The 19,858-nt window shown below is 38.6% G+C and overlaps 1 protein-coding gene and 1 long non-coding RNA gene across 3 annotated transcripts in view; one reads left to right on the forward strand and one right to left on the reverse strand.

Annotated features, from left to right (window-relative positions):
- The window catches only part of REV3L (REV3 like, DNA directed polymerase zeta catalytic subunit), a 186,488-nt gene extending 169,641 nt beyond the window's left edge, over nt 1-16,847 (reverse strand). For both annotated transcript variants that reach the window (XM_082669081.1, XM_082669080.1), the window contains exon 1: nt 16,550-16,847. In XM_082669081.1, coding sequence (XP_082525207.1) covers nt 16,550-16,688 — 139 coding nt within the window. In that variant the 5' untranslated portion in view covers nt 16,689-16,847. The remainder of the gene's footprint in view (nt 1-16,549) is intronic.
- Nucleotides 16,848-17,185: 338 nt separating this feature from the next.
- LOC309831965 overlaps nt 17,186-19,858 on the forward strand; it is a 54,403-nt gene continuing 51,730 nt past the window's right edge. Inside the window, exon 1 of the long non-coding RNA XR_014297649.1 lies at nt 17,186-17,297. This is a non-coding gene — a long non-coding RNA (uncharacterized lncRNA). The remainder of the gene's footprint in view (nt 17,298-19,858) is intronic.

The raw sequence follows: 19,858 nt of genomic DNA on the forward strand, positions 1-19,858 counted from the left end.
GAGCCATGCTCACATTAACATGTACACACAAAAAAAGCCATTTTCAGATATTCAAGGATTCAGAAAAGTAAACCACCTGGATATCTCCTGAAAAATAGTACGTGGAAATGTATTTGAGGCAACCAAAAAAAAAAAAAAAATTAAACCTGGAACTCAAGAATGGGTATAAATGGTGTGGTATACATAGAAGAGTGGTGGTGCTCCATACAAAATTAATACATAGAGGTAAGTCTAAATTGTTCTACTGAAATTTAACACATAAGCTAAATATTAAAGAGAAGATATACCGTTTAAAACATTCAACATTTATAAGTTAAAGACTCAGAAGCTGAGAGTATAAAAATTAAAACAAGCTAAATTCCTTGTATTACATAAAAGAAAATGTTTCTTATTTGTTCCCAAATTTTATCATTAAAACTACATTTCTGTATATATGCTTTTAAAAATTACTGTATCATGCTTAATAAAGCACATAAGAGTTTATGCTGCAAAAAACAGAAAGCAAAGAGTAAAACAGAATTATTTAAAAGTATAAAATTATAGGAGTAAAAATCAAATACATCAATTACAGCAAATTTTTATAGTTTAAAACCTCTACTGGAAAGATCCTCAAATGGGGTTAAAAAAAATGAAATGACTTAAGAAGAATTAAAAATAGTGACAGGCAATTATACAACATGTAAATAGTCAAACTAAAAGGAAATAGGTAATAATTTTGATGTGAAACAAGAAACAGGACTCAAGAAGAAAATTAAAAGGTCTCGTTAGACTGATTAAAAAAAGATATCTATCTAGGGCTTCCCTGGTGGCGCAGTGGTTGAGAGTCCGCCTGCCGATGCAGGGGACATGGGTTCATGCCCCAGTCTGGGAAGATCCCACATGCCGCGGAGCGGCTGGGCCCGTGAGCCATGGCCGCTGAGCCTGCGCGTCCAGAGCCTGTGCTCCGTGATGGGAGAGGCCACAACAGTGAGAGGCCCGCGTACCGCAAAAAAAAAAAAAAGATATCTACAGTGCTACTCAAATGCAGTCTATGACAAAGTTGTTTGTTATAGGTTTGCAACAAGCAAGTATCAAACTAGAAACTTTTACAGAAATTTGACAGGAATTCTATACCTGTTTAATAATATAATAATAAAAAAAGGAAGCTTGTTGGGTTTTCTTTCTCATTTCATTTTTCTAGTAATTCACTTTTTTTTTAAAGAGGTGGATTTTATTTTTAATTTATTTATTATTTATTTATGGCTGCGTTGGGTCTTTGTTGCTGCGCGCAGGCTTTCTCTAGTTGCGGCGAGCGGGGGCTACTCTTCATTGTGGTGTGTGGGCTTCTCAATGTGGTGGCTTCTCTTGTTGCGGAGCACAGGCTCTAGGCATGCGGGCTTCAGTAGTTGTGGCACATGGGCTCAGCAGTTGTGGCTTGCGGGCTCTAAAGCAGAGGCTCATTAGTTGTGGTGCACGGGCTTAGCTGCCCCGCAGCATGTGGGATCCTCCAGTACCAGGGATCAAACCCCTGTCCCCTGCACTGGCAGGCAGATTCTTAACCACTGCACCACCAGGAAGTCCCTAGTAATTCATTTTTAATGTATTTTAAAGAGCTATCAGAAAAAATTGATTCTTCACCACAATTAGTTTGAAAAGTACTGCTATAAAAGACCTATCAGGGCTTCCCTGGTGGCGCAGTGGTTGAGAGTCCACCTGCCAATGCAGGGGACACGGGTTCGTGCCCCGGTCCAGGAAGATTCCACATGCCGCAGACAGGCTGGGCCCCTGAACCATGGCCGCTGAGCCTGCGCGTCCGGAGCCTGTGCTCCGCAACGGGAGAGACCACAACAGTGAGAGGCCCGCGTCCGGCAAAAAAAAAAAAAAAAAAAAGACCTATCAGTTATAAAGCTTTATGTGCCAATAACACAACATCAAAATATACAAAAGTTAAAACAATTAGAGATGCAAAGCGAAAGTGAAGAACAAAATAAAGTGGGAAAGTCTCATTCCATGACAGAACAGATTAAAAATAAGTAGAGAATGAAAACAAATGATAAAAAAAAAAGAAAACAAATTATGAAATGTCACATTTCCTTCAGGAAGTCATCTATTATAAGATGTACCATCAGTTTAATACTAGCTTTTCAGGAGAAAAAATTACTGTGTTAAATGTACACATTGTGAGATGTATTACAACCTCAGAAATATTAGAATTTTTTTAAAAGAATCAATCAAGGAAATAATAGTATGTCAACAATTTGGTAACAAATAAATAGAAAAATTTAATTGTCGATGAAACATTTATAAAGATACTGATGATATAACAGACCCTAAAGAATACCTTGACAACTTTGAAAAATTAAAAACCATGTAAAGCATGGCAAAAAAGGGTTTTCTACTATTCCTCACTATGAATCACTTAAGGATTCCTGTCTGGTTTTGCTTTTTTTGATGCTGCTGGGTAAAATGATTATGAAGAAAGGGTTTGCCAACTTTAAAAACTTTTGAGAACTACATTAAATGACTTAAAACATGCTAATCTTTTTAGCCTTGCAGTTTTCTATTCCACTTTTATATAGAACTCAAGGGAAGAAGTCAAAGTATTTCATAATGTCAGATGCTGCATATATCATAGATGCCTCTGCTATCCTCTTCCTACCTCATTACAATCTTATTAAAAATGTAGGATATTATTTGGGTAATGGGTAGCATTATTGCTTTCTCAAAAAAGGTCACAGTCTGTTTGTCTTTCTTCTTTGTGGCCCACTGGAAAAACAACAGCCAAATGTAGCCACACTAATATAGCTATATGGTTGATTAGGTAAAGGCTGGCTAAAGAGATAAAGGGTTATACGAGGGCACTGCTTGAAACACTACCACTTTATATATGTGTGTATACTGTACACATTACACACAAACACATACACACAATGCACACTGAACTAGATAACACTCAAAGCAACATTATTAACAATTTATTTTAAGTAACAGAAATGTATTTTCCGCCTATGCTCTACAGTCAATCATCTAAAAATTACCCTCCAAAGGATGATCCTACTTCTTGGACTGGTCTGTCAAAAGGAGTGGTCTCATGATAGTACCAAATTTAGAAGAGAAAAAAGTATATCAAAGATAGGATCCTTTTGAAACTTTTCATTTTAAGTCAGGGTTTTGAAAGGTAAGTTCTCTAAATAAGTGTTCTTCCATTCCCAAAGCTAATACTTAAACCTAACCTCAACTAAATGTGTTCTAAAAGCGTCATTTAAGATACAAACTTTGTTATAAAATGAAAAAAAATTATTTAAATAAAATGTATTTACCATAAGAATAAAACTAGAAAAAATATTTGCAACTCAATTCACAGATATAGACCAATTTTCCTAATATATGAAGAGCTCCTTGGAATCAGTAAGCAAAAGACCAAGACTCACAACAGAAAAGTGGGTAAAAGATAAACGAGTGGTATCCTGAAAAAGAAATACAAATGGCTCTCAAGTATCTGGAAGGACATCCAATCTCACTCATAATAAAAGAATGCAAATTAAAACTACACTGAGATCTATAATTTTTATCTATTAGATTGGTAAAGATCAAAACATTTGAGACCATAACCTTGGTGAAAATATGGAAGAAGTCTCATTACTGCTGGTGGGAGTACAGATTGAAACAACCTCTGTATTATATAGTTCTTCTTACTGGAAGAAATCCTTGTAAGACATTTAAAAAATGTAGTACATAAGATATGTTCAGGCTGGTGTGAGCTGTGGGTCATTTTAAAAAATTTGTTAGTAATTGTCTGCTTTTATAGAATACTGTTCATATAATGAAGCAGACAGGTGGACAAGTTTAAGAAACTTTGATGATGAACACAGTAGTATTGCTCCATCTGCTCCTCACCTCATGATGGCCTACTGTGCACTTAGTGGGTGATCAATTAAATCTGCTGGGTGAATGGGACCAGGAATGATGCTGAAGGATGATGAGAATGGAATAAAACAACTGAGAACAAGAAATTAACTAAATTTATCTGAATTGGTAAATAAATTGCTTAAACACTATACTTTTTCAAGAGTAGCGCACTGTACACTGACAAATGTTTTCTGAAAAATGAGTCGGCCATCAACAGAGGTATAGCAGATTGTTGCAGTAATGGCCCCCTAATGAGTCACACACTTTTAGGAAATTCCTCCCACACAGACTCTGGGCTTGGCCATGTGATTTGCTTTAGCCCATCAGACAAAATATATGGGGCTTGCCTTCACTTGCTGCTCCTACAAATCCTACTACTGCCTCCACATGAAGGCTAGCCTTCTGGAGACACATGGCTCTCTGCCACCCCAGCACCAATATCCAGACATAGGAGTGAAGCCATTCTAGGCCAATTGGCTTCCAGACGACCTCTCAGCTGATTGCAGCCGCATAAGCAAGCCCAGCCAGAAGCAGGAGCAGAAATGCTGAACTGAGCCCTTGCCAGAATCATGGGCTAACAAATGGCTATTGTTTTTTGGGTTTTTTTTTTTTTTTTTTTTGCGGTACGCGGGCCTCTCACTGCTGCGGCCTCTCCCGCTGCGGAGCACAGGCTCCGGATGCGCAGGCTCAGCGGCCATGGCTCACGGGCCCAGCCGCTCCGCGGCACGCGGGACCCTCCCGGACCGGGGCACGAACCCGCGTCCCCTGCATCGGCAGGCGGACCCTCAACCACTGCGCCCCCAGGGAAGCCCATGGCTATTGTTTTATACACTAAGTTTTGGGGCAGGTTTGCTAAACAAAAACTGATACAAGTGGGGAGGTGAACAGGATTAGTGGCCAAGGAAAATTTTTGTTTTGCCTGTTTCTGCTTTTTTAAATTTCACAATGAGAATATATTCATATATTATTTAATTAACTTATAAAAATATTTTATATCAGATTGATATTATAGTAAAGCCCTACCGTCACCTTATAAACACATACACATAAAAACAAAATAATTCAGTTCAAATGATAACATGAATCTGACAGGAAACATTAATATTGCTCAGGAAAAAAAGGGTCAGTACAGAGTAGCAGGGTATATTTATTACAAAAAACATTAATGAATAAGAATACATTCATGGTCACTGTCATGTCTCAGTAATGGCTATTATCAGATTCTGGAAGTGTTAGGAAACATACATCTCAGATTCTGCTTCTCTGCTTCTTCTGTTTAGGCAGGTAATGGCCTAATACATGTTCCCTCATTTTAATTCTCACATGCTATGAGGTAAACATATGCTGAATAACTTCAGGCAAAAGTTAATTAATCTCTTCATGCCTCATTTCCTCAACTGTAAAACGGAGATAGTAGTAACTATTTTATAGAGTCATGAAAATTAAAACACTAGAATAAGGTACACAGTAAGGGCTCAATAAATGGTCTATAACCTCTGTTAGTAAAATGATGTAACCTTAAAGTCTTTTGACTAACTTGGCTTCTATTTTATAATCACTAAGCAACATCAACCAAAGTGTGATTAATCAAAATTAATTTGAAAATATTTCTAATAACTTCATGAAAAAAACCAGAAGACAATGCTATTAAAAAACAAAACAAAAGAAAACCTGGAAATATATGTAGAAAAAATATGGTGAAGAAAATTGAAACTCTAGGCAATAATAAATTCATTTGGTCCACATTCCACAATACTAAATGGGTTTAAAAGCCAAAGGCTTCAATTTTTGTGTGTGTGTTACTAATTCACAAAAGACAAAAAAAGAAGAGAGCGATAGTTCCCACTGTCACCTTTACTATGATCTCTGGCGCGCACACACTTCCAACTCATTCTATCATCATTTTAAAAAAAGAAGGCACTACTAATGGCTTTGGAAAATAAGGCTCTTTCACAAGAAATACACTTAACCTAAACGGCAGTATTGGAAAACTGTAGTTACTCCTTGATCAATGGCTTAACACTGCCCTTTTTCAAGGCAAGATCAGACTTGGATAGTTTTCTGTCTCTCTCTCTCTCTCTCTCTCCCTCTCTCTCTCTCTCTCTATACACACACACACACACACACACACACATACATACATCAACAGTTTAAAAAGAAAAATCAGGCCTGGGTAGGGTACTTATAAAACATAGCCAATTTTTTAAAAGTGTTTTAAACCAGTAATTACCTAGACTTAAGACATATGAATCAGTGACCAACTGTAAAGAGCCTTACACCACAATGTACAGGTATTTTAGTTTGTCCTATTCTGAGGAATGAATAAATGCTACAAAAATTCCATTTTTCACTTCAATTCAACTCAAACATTTTAAAGAGTGCTTGGTATATAGCAGTAATGTGGCAGATTCTGGAGTTAGAAGGGGTAGAAAGAAAGTAACAGTTATGTTACTATATATGCCAGATATGTGCTGCTTACCATGTTTAATCATAATAATCCAATGAGGTAGAAATTATTAAAACTCACTTTACAGAGGAGGAAATTAAGGCTCACAGAAATAAAATAACTTATCCAGGGTTTCTTAGCAGCAGAAGGCAGTGTGGAGGATCCTGGGGTAGGGGTGAGGGGCAGGAGGCATACGAGGGTAGTGCCATATGACTATTCCTACAGACAAACACAACACTCAGTGTAGTCAGTCCTTTATCAGCCATGTGAAAAGAGGCTAGGACTGTGGAAGGCCAAAGAGGTAATCTTTTGGGAACGGGCAAAGGAGTCACAGAAGGCTTTAAAGTGGTTAATATTTGAGTTGTTACTTTAAGGATGAATAGATTTATCAACTTCAATGCCAAGGTTCACCCCCACCTCCCCTCATCCCCAATATATTAACCAAAATAAATTACTTACTTGAAATTGAGAAAAACAATTTTGAGAGAAATCTTCCTCAGATATATTATTCCATAGTTTTAAAACAAATAATATGATGACAGTTTAATTTTTAGGTTGCTTTTATGTGGCTTGTCTTGGTTTTTATTCTGAAATGAAATTTAGATTAGTCATTTTCTTGTTCTGAGAAACTAGGAGTATGTCAACATGTTTTAACTTCACATTTTTTCACATATCAACATGTATTCTTACTTACAAACTCTTTCATTTCACCATCTCAAACAAAACCTAATTTAATGTATAAATTACTTTGAAGTATAAATATATATGCAAAATAAGATATTTCTTTTAATCCTTGTTATACTTCCTTGGTAGTTGTAATAAATGGAAGAAAAATAGAAAACTCTTGTTAAACTGTTATATACTACACAAGCATTTTTGAGGTAACATGCTTTCTTTTATTCTTTGAATCATATATATAGTAAATGCTCTCTTAACCCAAAGAAAATTAAATAACTGTCCCCAAGGAAATTGACCTCAAAATCTTAGTACTTCCCACAGCTATCATCTAAAAAGAAAACAGAATTGGACCAAAAAAACTCTAAGTTTTCAGAAGACAATTACTGCCCTTTTTCCTCCAAATTTACTTTGCTAGGCATATATTCAATTTCTGCTGCAGAAAACAGTCCAGTTTGCCAATACTAATTAAGCAAAAAAATATTTTTCACTTAAAAAAATGAAATACTTAAAAATCTACAGAGAACTGGAAGAAACACAGAAGATCATCTGGAAAACTTAAAAGAAATGACAAAAAAATAAACAAAAAACAAACAAACCCCACCCAACCACACACCAAAAGGTTACATAGCTGTCACTAAGAGAGTTTTACTTATAATTTGTTTTGGTCTCAAAATGCATCTACTTTATGTCTAGACAGTGAAGTGTTTTTCTTTAAATTGCCTAAGACACCTACTCCTGCCTTATCTGTATCTTATCTGGAAACTATAAGTTAACATAATTTTACCCGAAGTTTAGTGTACCTTAACTCCCATTATTTATTTCCTCTCTTATTTAGCATCACTGTGGTGTTAAAATGGCAGCCAGGTACCGAAGTGACATGTACCATCCTGTATCCCGTATCTTAATAAGTTTCTAAGTATTTCTCTGAAATATCTAAGGCTAATGGCAACTTTCTTTGAAGCCTATTTAACCCCAACCTACTTAAACCCCAATCATTTTTCACTCATTTTTAATTGAACAAATTCTAATCCAATAAAAAGCAAGACCAGAAAAAGTTTAATTACAGCACCAGAGGAACTTGAAAGGTCTCCTGATTCATTCCCCTTTTCTTTGGAAAACTATATACATACAATTCTAGTATCAATTTTTGTTTATATCTGTCCTAAATTCCTCTTGTTATAGTCTAACCTTTATATTATTCTTTAAAAGGAGATAGCTACAGTTATCACAAAACAAATCCTACTATATAACCTAGTCTACAGGAAGAGTCTAAGCACTATCGGACACAGCAGGCCCTCAAAGATTTCTAAACTGTGTACGTGCATTTTTTTTCCTCTTAACGTCTGTATGTTCGTCTTTCAATTATAACCAGTGCCGTTCCAATTTTCCCTCAGGTCTGGGGAGCCAGTGTGAGGCAGTAAGGGCCGAGTCAAGATCCCCAGTTTTCAGACCCAGCCCCACACCAACCAACTGTAAAGTGGACAAATCCCTGAGCTTATCTATCTAGATATCAGTTTTCTTTAAATAAAATGAGAGAATTTCACCAGAACAGTGTTTCCAACCCCTTTCACACTGTAAATAATATTTGTTCAGCACACTGGCCAACAAGAGGGCATTTGGAGGCATCGACATGGTACTTGATGAAAAAAATTTATCACATTTTCTTTATATAATTATGGAAGAAATTTTTTAATTTAAATAAAATTTGTAACAATATGAATGAATTTCAAATCCAACCTTTTTCACATCAGGAGCAATATTTCAAAATAACAATGATGATTTACTTTTTCAGAACATACATGCACTATTAGGCAGTCACCTTGCAACAAGCTAAATGGCACATCAAACAGCTAAGAGAATCCAATACAGGCAAAACTCAGGCGTAGAGCTAGGCCCCCCAGTGCAACATCCCTGCTACTCAGTCCTCTCATCATCAGTGGCTGCACCTTGCACTGGATGACACACTCCTCAGCACCCAGAATACAAACTCCAATGACAGCTCCACGATCCTTTCTTGACAAGAGGCAGCTGCATACTCTGGCTGGCTGAAGTAGATTCCAAATAGTAAAGCACCTTCTTTAATGTACTTAAAGTATCAAACAAAGCAATACCTGCTAGTTATGCTCATCATGCTCTCTGCTTACAGGAACCCCACACCCTACCTTCAGACCCCACTCAACTAGTGCCCAGAGCCACATAACATCAACTGGAAGCTCTGAATTAGAAGACCTAAAATTAAACAGTAAAATTAAAACCTAAAATTAAACAGTACTGCAGTAATCATTTGACAACTATTTAGGACTACTATGCCCTTTTATTTTTGTTCTTCCTTACCAATTCTTGCAAGCACAACATAACCTAAAAAAATTAACTCTGAACAGGTATCCCATGCACATGGCAAAAAACATCCCAAAGTTACCAAACAGTAAACTATAAAAAAATTAGACTCCCACCTTTGTCCTCTAGGCCACCAGTTACCCTCACTGGAGGCAACCACTGTTACAAAACTCTCATGTATCCTTCCAGATATATGTGTACAATATATATACTTATAAATATATATTTATATTTTTATTTACATATATTTATATATTTTATACATACATATATATTTTTTAAGCCACACAAATGGCAGCATACCACACATGGAGTCTTGCATCTTGCTTTTTTTCCTCTTAATATATCAGACATGGCACCACAGCAGTACACATAGTGTTGCCTCATTATTTTAAGGACTGCCTAGTATTCCATTGAATAGATATGCCATAATAATACTTAACTACTCCCCTACTGGTTTATGTTTAGGTTGTTTCCAACCTTTTGCAATGACAAACAATGCTGCCACAAATATTCTTATATGTTCATTTAACACATATATAATATCTTTTAAAGGATAAAATTCTTGAATGAAGTTGCTAGATCAAAATATACATGAAAAAGTAAAAAAGAACTTAAAAAAAAAAAAAAAAGGGAATTCCCTGGCGATCCAGTGGCTAGGACTCTGGGCTTTCACTGCCAGGGGCCCGGGTTCATCCTTAGTAGGGTAAGTTCCCACAAGCTGCGCGAAACGGCCAAAAAAAAAAAAACCACCACTAAAATATACGTGCATTTTTAAATTCTGAAAATGATTTACAAATTGCTTTCCATAGAAAATGAACATTTTATACTCCCACCAGCAATATATGAGAATGCCCATTTCCCCTTCCTCTCACCCTCCCCAAGTTATACTATGTAATCAATCTTTCCTAATTAGATAGGTGATAAATGGTATGCTGTAGCTTTAATTTACATCTTCATTATAATAAAATTGCACATCTTTTCATATGAATTCTCTTTGCTCACTTTTTCTACTGGATTGTTTTCTAGGAGCTCTTTGTATATTGAGGAAATTAGTCCTTTGTGAAAAGTGTACAAATAATTTTTACTAGTCTACTCTTCTTTTAACTTTATGATTTTTGTCATTATACAGAATTTTATTTTTACGGTGTAAAATACAGCAATCTGGCTTCAGTTCTGTTTCATACTTTGAAAGGCCTTCACCATTCCTAGATTAAATTAAAATAATTATCCTACGTTTTTTGTTTGTTTTCACATTTAAATCTTCTCACTTATCTGGAAGCCAACACTTTATTAAAGAATTCTTTCCACTACTGACAGGAAAGGTAGCATCCATTATCATACAATAAGTTCTTACATATATTAGAGTCTCTGCTCTGTTTCATTGCTGTCATGTGCCAAAGCCATCCTACTCTGCAAAACATTTTAAAATTAAAATCAGTTTACATATAAACGAGTATAATAAAACTAGAAATTACTGGTTTTCTTTAATATAAGAATCATTTTGCAGTTCCTAAACTGAATTTATATAATCAAGTTTAACACTATCATCATGCAATCATGCATTTTAGTTGATACTTATTTGGGAGCCCAATATCAACCTCAAGTCTTTTTCCCATATTTCTGACAGCTTTTCCTTAATTTTGTATAGTTTCTTTTTCCAAATTATAAAATCAATACATGTTCTCTGAAGAAAATCTGAAAAATACAAAATACACCTCCCAGTGATAACCAACCTTTATATTCTGGTGCATTTTTTCTGCATAAATGACTATTTTGCAAACTGATTTTTTTCATATAATATACTGATAGCATTTTCCCATATTATTATATATTATATTATAATCATGAAAACATGACTTTAATGACATAAATTCTACTAAATGAATATGCCCAATTTATGTAACCATTTCTCAGCTGTTGAACATTTGGGGCTGTTCCCTGTTATGCCTATCATCTATTGATTAATTCTTGCAACAAATGCTTGAGTTTCAAGCACTGTGGTCAGCACTGTCTGTATAATGGTGAGCAAAAATGAACGCATTACCAGCATTTATGGAGGTTACTGGGAAAAACAAACAATCTCCAATGTATATAAAAATTACAACTATAGCAAGTGCTATGAAGGAGAGTTTATGGAGCTTTGAGAGTCTATGGAAGGCTTCCCTGAGGAATGACAAATTGGAGTTTAGGTGAAGGAAAAGGAAAAACGTTCTAGGCAGAGGGAACAGCAGGTACAAAGCCCTCATTGAGGGAGGAGCATGGCAAGAATAAGGGACTGAAATAAGGTCAATATGGCTGGAACATAAAGAGCAAGGCAAGAAGGACATGGCTCAAGCCATGACTGGATAGAGAGGTAGGGACCAGACTGTGCAAGACCTTGTAAGACATGTAGATGCCACCACATAAGACATGTAGCTTTGTCCTTATCCTAAATGCAATGGAAAGCTACCGAAGCATACCAAGTAGTATGGTGATATAATCAGGTTTGCATTTTGAAAAGATTCCTGATTACAGTGTAGAAAACAGATTAGAAGGGAACAGAATAGATTGGGGTAGGCCAAGATTAGGAGGCTGTTTATTGTAAATGCATCCAAAAATGCTAGTAGTTTAGACTAGGGTGGTGATGGATAATGAAAGAAGTAGATGGATTCAAAAGATAATCACATTTTGCCAAAAGATTTACATTCATAGATTAAAATCCCTAAAACTGGAATTACTGGGTCAAAAAACAACATTTCAAGGATTCTGATATGCATTGCCAAGCTGCCCAGCCAAGAGCAGTTTTCTCTCCATTTGTGAATTACCTTGTATCTGTTCCTCTATCAGAATTTTAATATTCTTTTGAAATTGCTTTAAAATGACTTAATCCATACTTCCTTCATGAAGCCTTCCCTGACTCCCCTTTTTGCCTGCTAGGTGGTCAATGAACATGTCCTCCTTTGAGTCCTCACTTTGTCTTACACACATTTCTTTTATATTCTTTTATATTCCATTTCTTTTATATTCCAATTAAACTATGTTTGACTTATGTTTACATGTCTATCATCCCTCCTATATTGTGAGCTTCTGGAGGGTAAAAGTTGTTCATAACGACGGCACTTAAAACATAGCTCAATATATATGCAGTAGGTTCTCATTAAGTGTTCACTGAATGAACTGAATCACGTACTACAACATTCCACTGTGTCCACAGATTTAAGAGGACTCCTGCTTAATAAGCTTCTGATTAACTGATGGTTATTTTAAGTCAAACACAATACAGAAAACTAACAAAATTTGCAACTCAAGCTTCAAATACCTACTAAATAAACTGACTAATTTTGTTTGTGGTAAATCACTAAATCTCAGTAGTGCTCCTGAAAAATCTTTCTAATATTTATTTCAAATAGGCATTATGTGATGTTAAAATATTTTTAAATGGTTTAAAAAAAAAGCCTATGAACAAGACTTTTTTTAGAGAAATTATTCATAATCTGAGTTGTTGATAAATGCTTTAGCTTTCAAAATTGTACTCATCTCAAATTTATTTAATAATCCACCAAAATACCCAAAAAGTGAGATTATGCAACTACATAACTTTATACAGCATTTCAGAATTATCAATTTCTTAAGTTGAATAACCTGATTTCATAGCATCTAGAACAATCTACTAAAATTTTCACTAGCTGGAGGAAGACTTAGAGGGGGGGGAGATGGCAGAGTTCCTTACAGTAATCTTAAAGTCAAGCAGCTCCCTCTATAGTCTGTTTGTCCTACTTTGTTTAATTACTTGCTATGTGAACATCTCACTCACACTCTTCTGTTTACTCCTACTCTGCATCTCAGCAGGGAAGCTTTTTGAAAGGATAATTCTGTTTAAATTGATGTTGAGAAAACTGAGAAAGCTGTCTAAGCTCAACATGAAATGAGTTACATCAGGCAACTAATAAGCAAGAGTTAGTATGTGGTAACTGGGCAGCTTCCCAGATCCACCTGAGTCAGGTCCTTACAATAAAGCCTTAGGATTTTATTTGAAGTGAATTCCCAGAGCACTCATACCCATATTCAAATCTAAGTGAAAAAACGCTGTCCTGTACTTTAGTTATTTATAACCTTGCTTCCCACCACTAAAACAAGTTACCAAAAAACTGTTATATTGCTAAATACATTGTATGTCAAAACAATATTCAAGACATTTTTAAATGAGTAAAAGAAAAGCAGAAGAGGTTTTTGGTTTTTTAAAAATAATTCCATCACTTATATATAGAAAATTTAATTGATTCTCTCAGGAACCAATATCCTCAACCACCAAAGGATTAAATCAGTTAGTCAGGATTTATCATTCAAATTTGAATGTAGCACTTTTTAAAATACCTTTTCAAATTTCACCAACTTAAGATATGAGAGCTCTTAAACCTAAGACAATTTATTTCTTAAATTACTCAAATATGCCCTCAAAACACAGGACAATCAGAAGTCAACTGGACTGTTTTCTAAAGCAGAAAAACACTTTTCATGCAATAATAGGAAAACTGAACTAGTAAAAATGTAATAAACCAATCAGTTCAAAATTTATAATATAAATCTGAAATGGTCATTTTATTTGGGAGAAAATTTCTTCTGCTGTTATTTTTCACAACTTCATTTGAAAAGCAAACTCAGTTTAAAAACATATTTTCTCCAAACCAAGGTAAAGAATTGAGGACTTCCAAAATTTCCTATGTATGAAAGACTTAAGTTTATGACACTCTAACGTAGATTTATCATGTGTTACAATTTTTCATTAATTTTACTAATTAGTAGATATAGTTTGTGCTTTCAAACAATAAATCTGTCTTCATTAAAAATTCTAGCATTCAGACTTTTACTACGTCAAATTGACTTCTTTTTTATATTAATTATTTTCAAAATTTATTTTACTAGGTGGACTGGACTACTTTTCTTTGGGGAGAGAATTCAGAAGCAGATAATTGTACAGTTTTTATTTATGTTCAATTAATATTAATTTTACTGGGAGTTTCTGACATGCTAAAAATGCTGGCTTGATTCTGAAAGCTGTAAACTCTAAATGTATGCCAGTGATGTCAAAATTTTTCACCTTTTGAGGAAACACAAAAATTTATGTTTGTGAACTATATTTATAGCAAACTCAATTCAATTATCCTTCACAACTTGAAGTTTGGATTTCTCTGTATCAGGTTTTATATCTTTCAATGTATGTACAAAAAGGTCTAACTTTTATATTGATTTACATTATACATTTCAGTGATTTTTTAATCCAGTTTTTTTTAAGGGGTGGGAGGGGGAGATGCTGGTAATCTATTGTAAGATGTCCAAGAGGAAGAAACACGTATTTCTTTTTACAGACTAGTTCACATTTCTATATTTTTTTATATTGAGAAACACAAAAGTACACCATACTCTTTATTTTTTTAAAGAATATTTTTTCACATAATAAAATTCCTCCTAGCTCACTCTGAAATTCACTTTTTTTCCACAAACAAAACTTTCCTATAAAACAGAGCTTGCAAATCACTCAGGGTTACATATTTAATGACTTGTGCAGAGAAAAAAAAAAACTATGTGTAGAAAAGTAACCCAAACCATACAAACTGTAATACACAGCAATGCCACAGTATATCCTATTAGCATGTCCCTTTAAAATTTCAAAATCTGGCTGAACAGAGCTATATCAACATCCCTATCTTATTCCTTCTCTGCACCTGAAGTGAAAAAAAACACAACAGTATATTACACTGAAATTCCAATTAGAAACAAAGACAGCACCACTATATTTAAAAGAGCAGAAAATCTATCCTTCAGAACTCTTTATTGCCTCTGTTCTCCAGCCTCCAAAGTTTCAGGTGTTACACTTTCAACAAATTGTTAACAGCACCCAAATGCCCCATCTTAAAAAGTCCATATCATCAAAATCTTTTTCACTGTTTTAAAAAGAAGCATTCTATCAAATCTCACTAACAACATTGAAATTTTTAACGAAGAGAATTCACATTAAAAGATAACTGCTTAGAGTGCTTGTGTTTGGGAAAGTGCTATTATCTTGATAGCCCACAGGAAAACGGACTGCAGTAATAAGATGAATGGTGATTAGAGCAAGGAGCATCAAGTGCGAAACGCTATCTAAAATCCCAAAGGACAGTACATAGCTAGAGGTAAGAGCATCTCTTTCTAGGAGGCAGCTCCATTACTTCACAAAGGCAGTTCAAAGCATGTAGAAAAGCAAAACAATTAAAAACCTTGTAAATTTGGCCACTATCCTACTTACATTATCATAAATCCCCAAGAGCTTTTGAGAACGTAGCTTGTCTCCCACCCCACTGGTTCTTCAAAATTGTTTTTGTCTTAGATGTACGTGTATTTAAAATGCAATGCTACACCCCAGCACAGGGGCATTTTTTTTTTAAATGTTTGCGTTGCTGGACTTAGATGTGGTTCCTATGAAATTCACGCTATTAAGTGGGATGTTGTACGTTGGGCAACATAAACACGCATTTCCTACTTCCGTGGATACACATTTCCCTGAAAGCAAGGCACCTGGGGACGCAGCCCTGTCCCCCAGACTCTGAGGCTTTACTTTAAACTCTAAGGAGTTACGACCTGCACTCACAGCAGAACCACATGGTCACTTCAACAAGAAAGATTATCTGGCCCCAGGCACCATGCTTCAGCCCACAGCATCTCCAGAAGGGGCAGAGGAGAGCGCTGGTGAGAAGAGGCGACGAGGCGCGACTGACAACAGAGCTGACACTTCCCCACTCCTCTGAAAAATATTTCCAGCAAGGGGAACTTGGGAGACGCAGAGGGTGTCCGCGGTCCCACCAGCGACCGACCTCAGAGCGGGGCCCCGCGCAACCGTTCACGGAGGACATGGCGCGGCCACCTGACCCGTCCTCCGGGGCGAGAGTGGTGCCCGCTCCGCCCGCCCGCGACCCCAAGTGCGGACCCGGCTCCCGACCGCCGCACGCAGTGTAAACACTCGGCGCCCGCCGCCTCCCCGCCTGAGATGGGATGCGGGGGGCGGCGCGCAACGCCCGCGCGGACCCCCATTTTTGCGCCTCTCGTCAGGCTCGGGAGGAAAGGCGAGGAGGGCCAAGGGGAGGGAAGACGCGGCAGCGGTCTGCGGAGAAGGCCGGCGGCGTGCGCGCGAGTGCGCGGCGGGGAGGGCTGCCCGGGCGTCCGCCGCTCCCGCCCGCTTACCTGCCGGGGTCGCTCCGAAGACTCGCACCACCGGCACCTTCTTGACAGGGGCCTGGGTGAGGGGGGATTGGCAGATATCCAGCCCCTGCAGTGGGTTAGCCATGTAGTAGTCGGCAGTCACTATCCTCACTGAAAACATGTTCGCCGCCGCCGCCACTACCTCCTCTTCACTAGAGACCTGGCAGCGGCAGCAGCAGCGGCGGCTCCTTCCGCAGCGGCGGCCCCACAGCCGCGGTGGCGGCGGCGCCCCCTCCTCTCCGCGGTTCGGTCCCCTCCCCTCACACTCAGACACGGCGAACAGCGGCGGCGGGCGGGGCGGTGTGGGCACTGCTGCCGCCGCCTCCTCAGGAGCACCCGGCGAGGGGCGACAGGAAGGAAGCCCTCGCGCTTTCGTCGGTGCTGGTGCTGCTGCCGCTACTGCCGCCGCCGCCGGGAATCACACGGGCTCCTCCGTCCCAGGCTGCAGCTCTTGTTGCCATGATGATGATGTCACGGACGCAACCACTGGGGGAGGGAAGAAGGGGGGTTGTGTGTGCGGCGAAGAGAGGGCTGTGAGTAGTTGGGGGAGGGGAAGCGGCAGGAAAGGGAGGGAACCGGGAGGGCGCCCCAGCGGGACATCCAGGCGGGGGCCGAGTAGGTGTTTTCTCCCCCGCCCCCGGGCACGCAGCGAGAGCTGAGGCTGCCGGAAAGCTCGGCCGGCACAGGGCGCGGGGGATCGATGACTCGGCCGGTGGGCACGGCTACCTGGGTGAGGGGCAGCGGAGGGAGCGGGCGGCGGAACGCCGATGTCATGGATGGGCTCGGAGGGCCTGGCGGGAGGGGGACGCCAGTGTTCAGGGCCGTTTCGGTGGCTAGGCGGGATTGGCCGGAGCCGCAGTGATCGCGCTCGCCTCGCCGACCGCCATTTCACATTCTGCAGAGTAGGCGGGGGCAGCCGCGGAAACGGCTTTTTACAAGGTAAGAAAACCCGCCCGCGGGGAGGCGAGGCGCAGCCCTCGTGCCGCTGCAGCCTCGCGGGAGGGCGGGCGGCGGACGCAGCCGGCCCTTCTCAGGTAACGCAGCGGCCTCGCGCGTGGCCCAGGGGCGGTGCGAGAGGCGGGGACGTGCGAGCGCGGGCTTCGGCCTATAAAAGAGCCGCCCAGCCGTTCGTTCCCCCACATGCGGCGCGAGCCACCGCGCCCCCTCTTCAGCTGCTGTTGTGCAGTGTCTGCGCCCGGCCGCTTAATGAGTTTTATTCACACTCAGCTCTGCTTAGGTTTGCCAGGGCTTGGCAGATGCAGTGCACAGGGATTTCCCACCGCGGTGTCTTTCTCCCGCCCCTTTCCTCCCCTCTCGCCCTAGTATGTCCTTCCTTGGTTTCCTCCTAGGACCCACAGGCTGCGTCCCGGGCGCGCGCCTGGACATGTAAGGACTTGTGAGTTCCCAGTGACCTCCCTCCTCTCCTTCCTCCCCTCCCTTCCCCGCGGAACGTAGGATTAAGAGCCTTTCGGCGAAATTTTCGGCCGAAGAAAAGGCCCAAGAAAGTCACCACGTCAGGTGTGGACTCCCAGTGTTATTCATTAACAGTTTGTGTAAGGTTTTACTATCCTAAGGCATAAAAGCAAAAGGAGGTGGGGGGGGGACCGTTAGACAAAACAACTTTATCCAAAAACGGGGGGGAGGGGGAAATAGGGGTGCAGTTGTGAAACGGAGAGCAAAAAAAGGGTAGTAACAGATGCAGCTGGCTTGTCCATTATATTGGAACCGTTAGGTTTTTGTCTGACTTGGTCACTAATATTGGGCGTGACCTTGGACAAATAATTTGGTTTCTTCGGGCCTCAGTTTCCTTATCCGTGCAACGAGAGTTTCACTTAAAAATCCATTAGGGTTTCTTCCCATCAAAAAGATTGAAGCAGTAGAAGGCAGAAACCGTGGTTTCAAGTTTGAAATATGCCACAGAATTAGGACTTTTGACAGTCGTTTTCAATCTACTCTAATTAGAGATCATTCTTTCACACGTGCATTATACAGGTGTTATTTTAATGGTTAGTAGGTTGCCGTATATTTGAAGTGGTGTGAGAGATCCTCATTTGGAACCATTGTGGTTCTTAAAGTAGGAAAAGCAAAAGGCCCAGAGGAACAGATCACTGGTAAGCTGTCTATAAATCCCATAACATATAATGCTAATAAGAGTTTATGTTCCGAGGGATTCGAGACTGATTACCACAGCAAATTAGCTTGCAGTTTTCAACCTGAGAGCATGATTGTAAACATAGGTGGCAAGATTTCTACTAATATACAGGACCTTACTTAATATTTTAAGAGGCAAAATCTAATTTGATTTTAGTTTTAGAAAGGTATAGAAGTGACTTAAAAATAGGACTACCATACTAAATGCATTTTCTGGTAAAATAATTTGTACAAGCTGAATATCAGATGCACAGTACCAGTGATTCTCACAGTATTTCATGGCACTAGTGTGTTCTTTAATATTTTGGCACTTACTAAATCACATTTTTGGGGTATGGGGCCTGGACCACCCACCACTGTCATGATTCTTAAGTAATATAAAATCGAGCATCCCTGTACTATATTATAAAGTACATCCATAATATTTAAATTATATTATTCCTAACTAGAAAAAGGTAAAAGTATGAGATTCACAGATTAGCTATTTCTAGAAAAGGGTTTCTTTCCTCCTACCTCTTGAATCAACTCATTTACTTTAAGAAAAGGCAGTTGCAACCATCATTCAAATCCTTCTAGAACTCCAAGGAAAGAATGTTCACTCTTGAAGAAAAACATTTGCAGCATGAAATTAAGATATTGTGTCCATTGCATGTAATAAAATTTAACTTAATGTTCAAATTGAAAACCTGACAGTACTCCCCTAATTAATCATTATCAAATGTGTTTTATAATTATATTCTCCTGAGGTAAGAAAGAGCTCTGGAATTTTGAGTCAGAGAATGAAAAATTAAACCATCAGTTACTAGGTAAATGAGTTTGGAAAGATAACTATTTTGGGTTTTTTTTTTTTTCTCATCTATGAAATGGATAGTAATTCCTGTTTTAACTTTTCAGGGATGTTGTAAGGCTTAATCAAATGAGATAATGTATGTGAAAGTATCATAATAAACGTTGACATCCAGAAATTTAACTCATCTGAAAACAATAAAATCATTTGGAACTGTTATCTACATACAATATGAGAAATGCCGAAATTGACCTCTATACTTAACAAACTTAAAGCATCTGTTTTTGTTATTGCTGTTAATGTTGAGTGACTATTTGCCAGGTGATTTGAGATATAGCGAGAAACAAAACAGA

This window comes from Grampus griseus (genome assembly GCF_964374135.1).
Source record: "Grampus griseus genome assembly, chromosome: 13".
In the NCBI taxonomy this organism is placed as follows: Eukaryota; Metazoa; Chordata; class Mammalia; order Artiodactyla; family Delphinidae; genus Grampus; species Grampus griseus.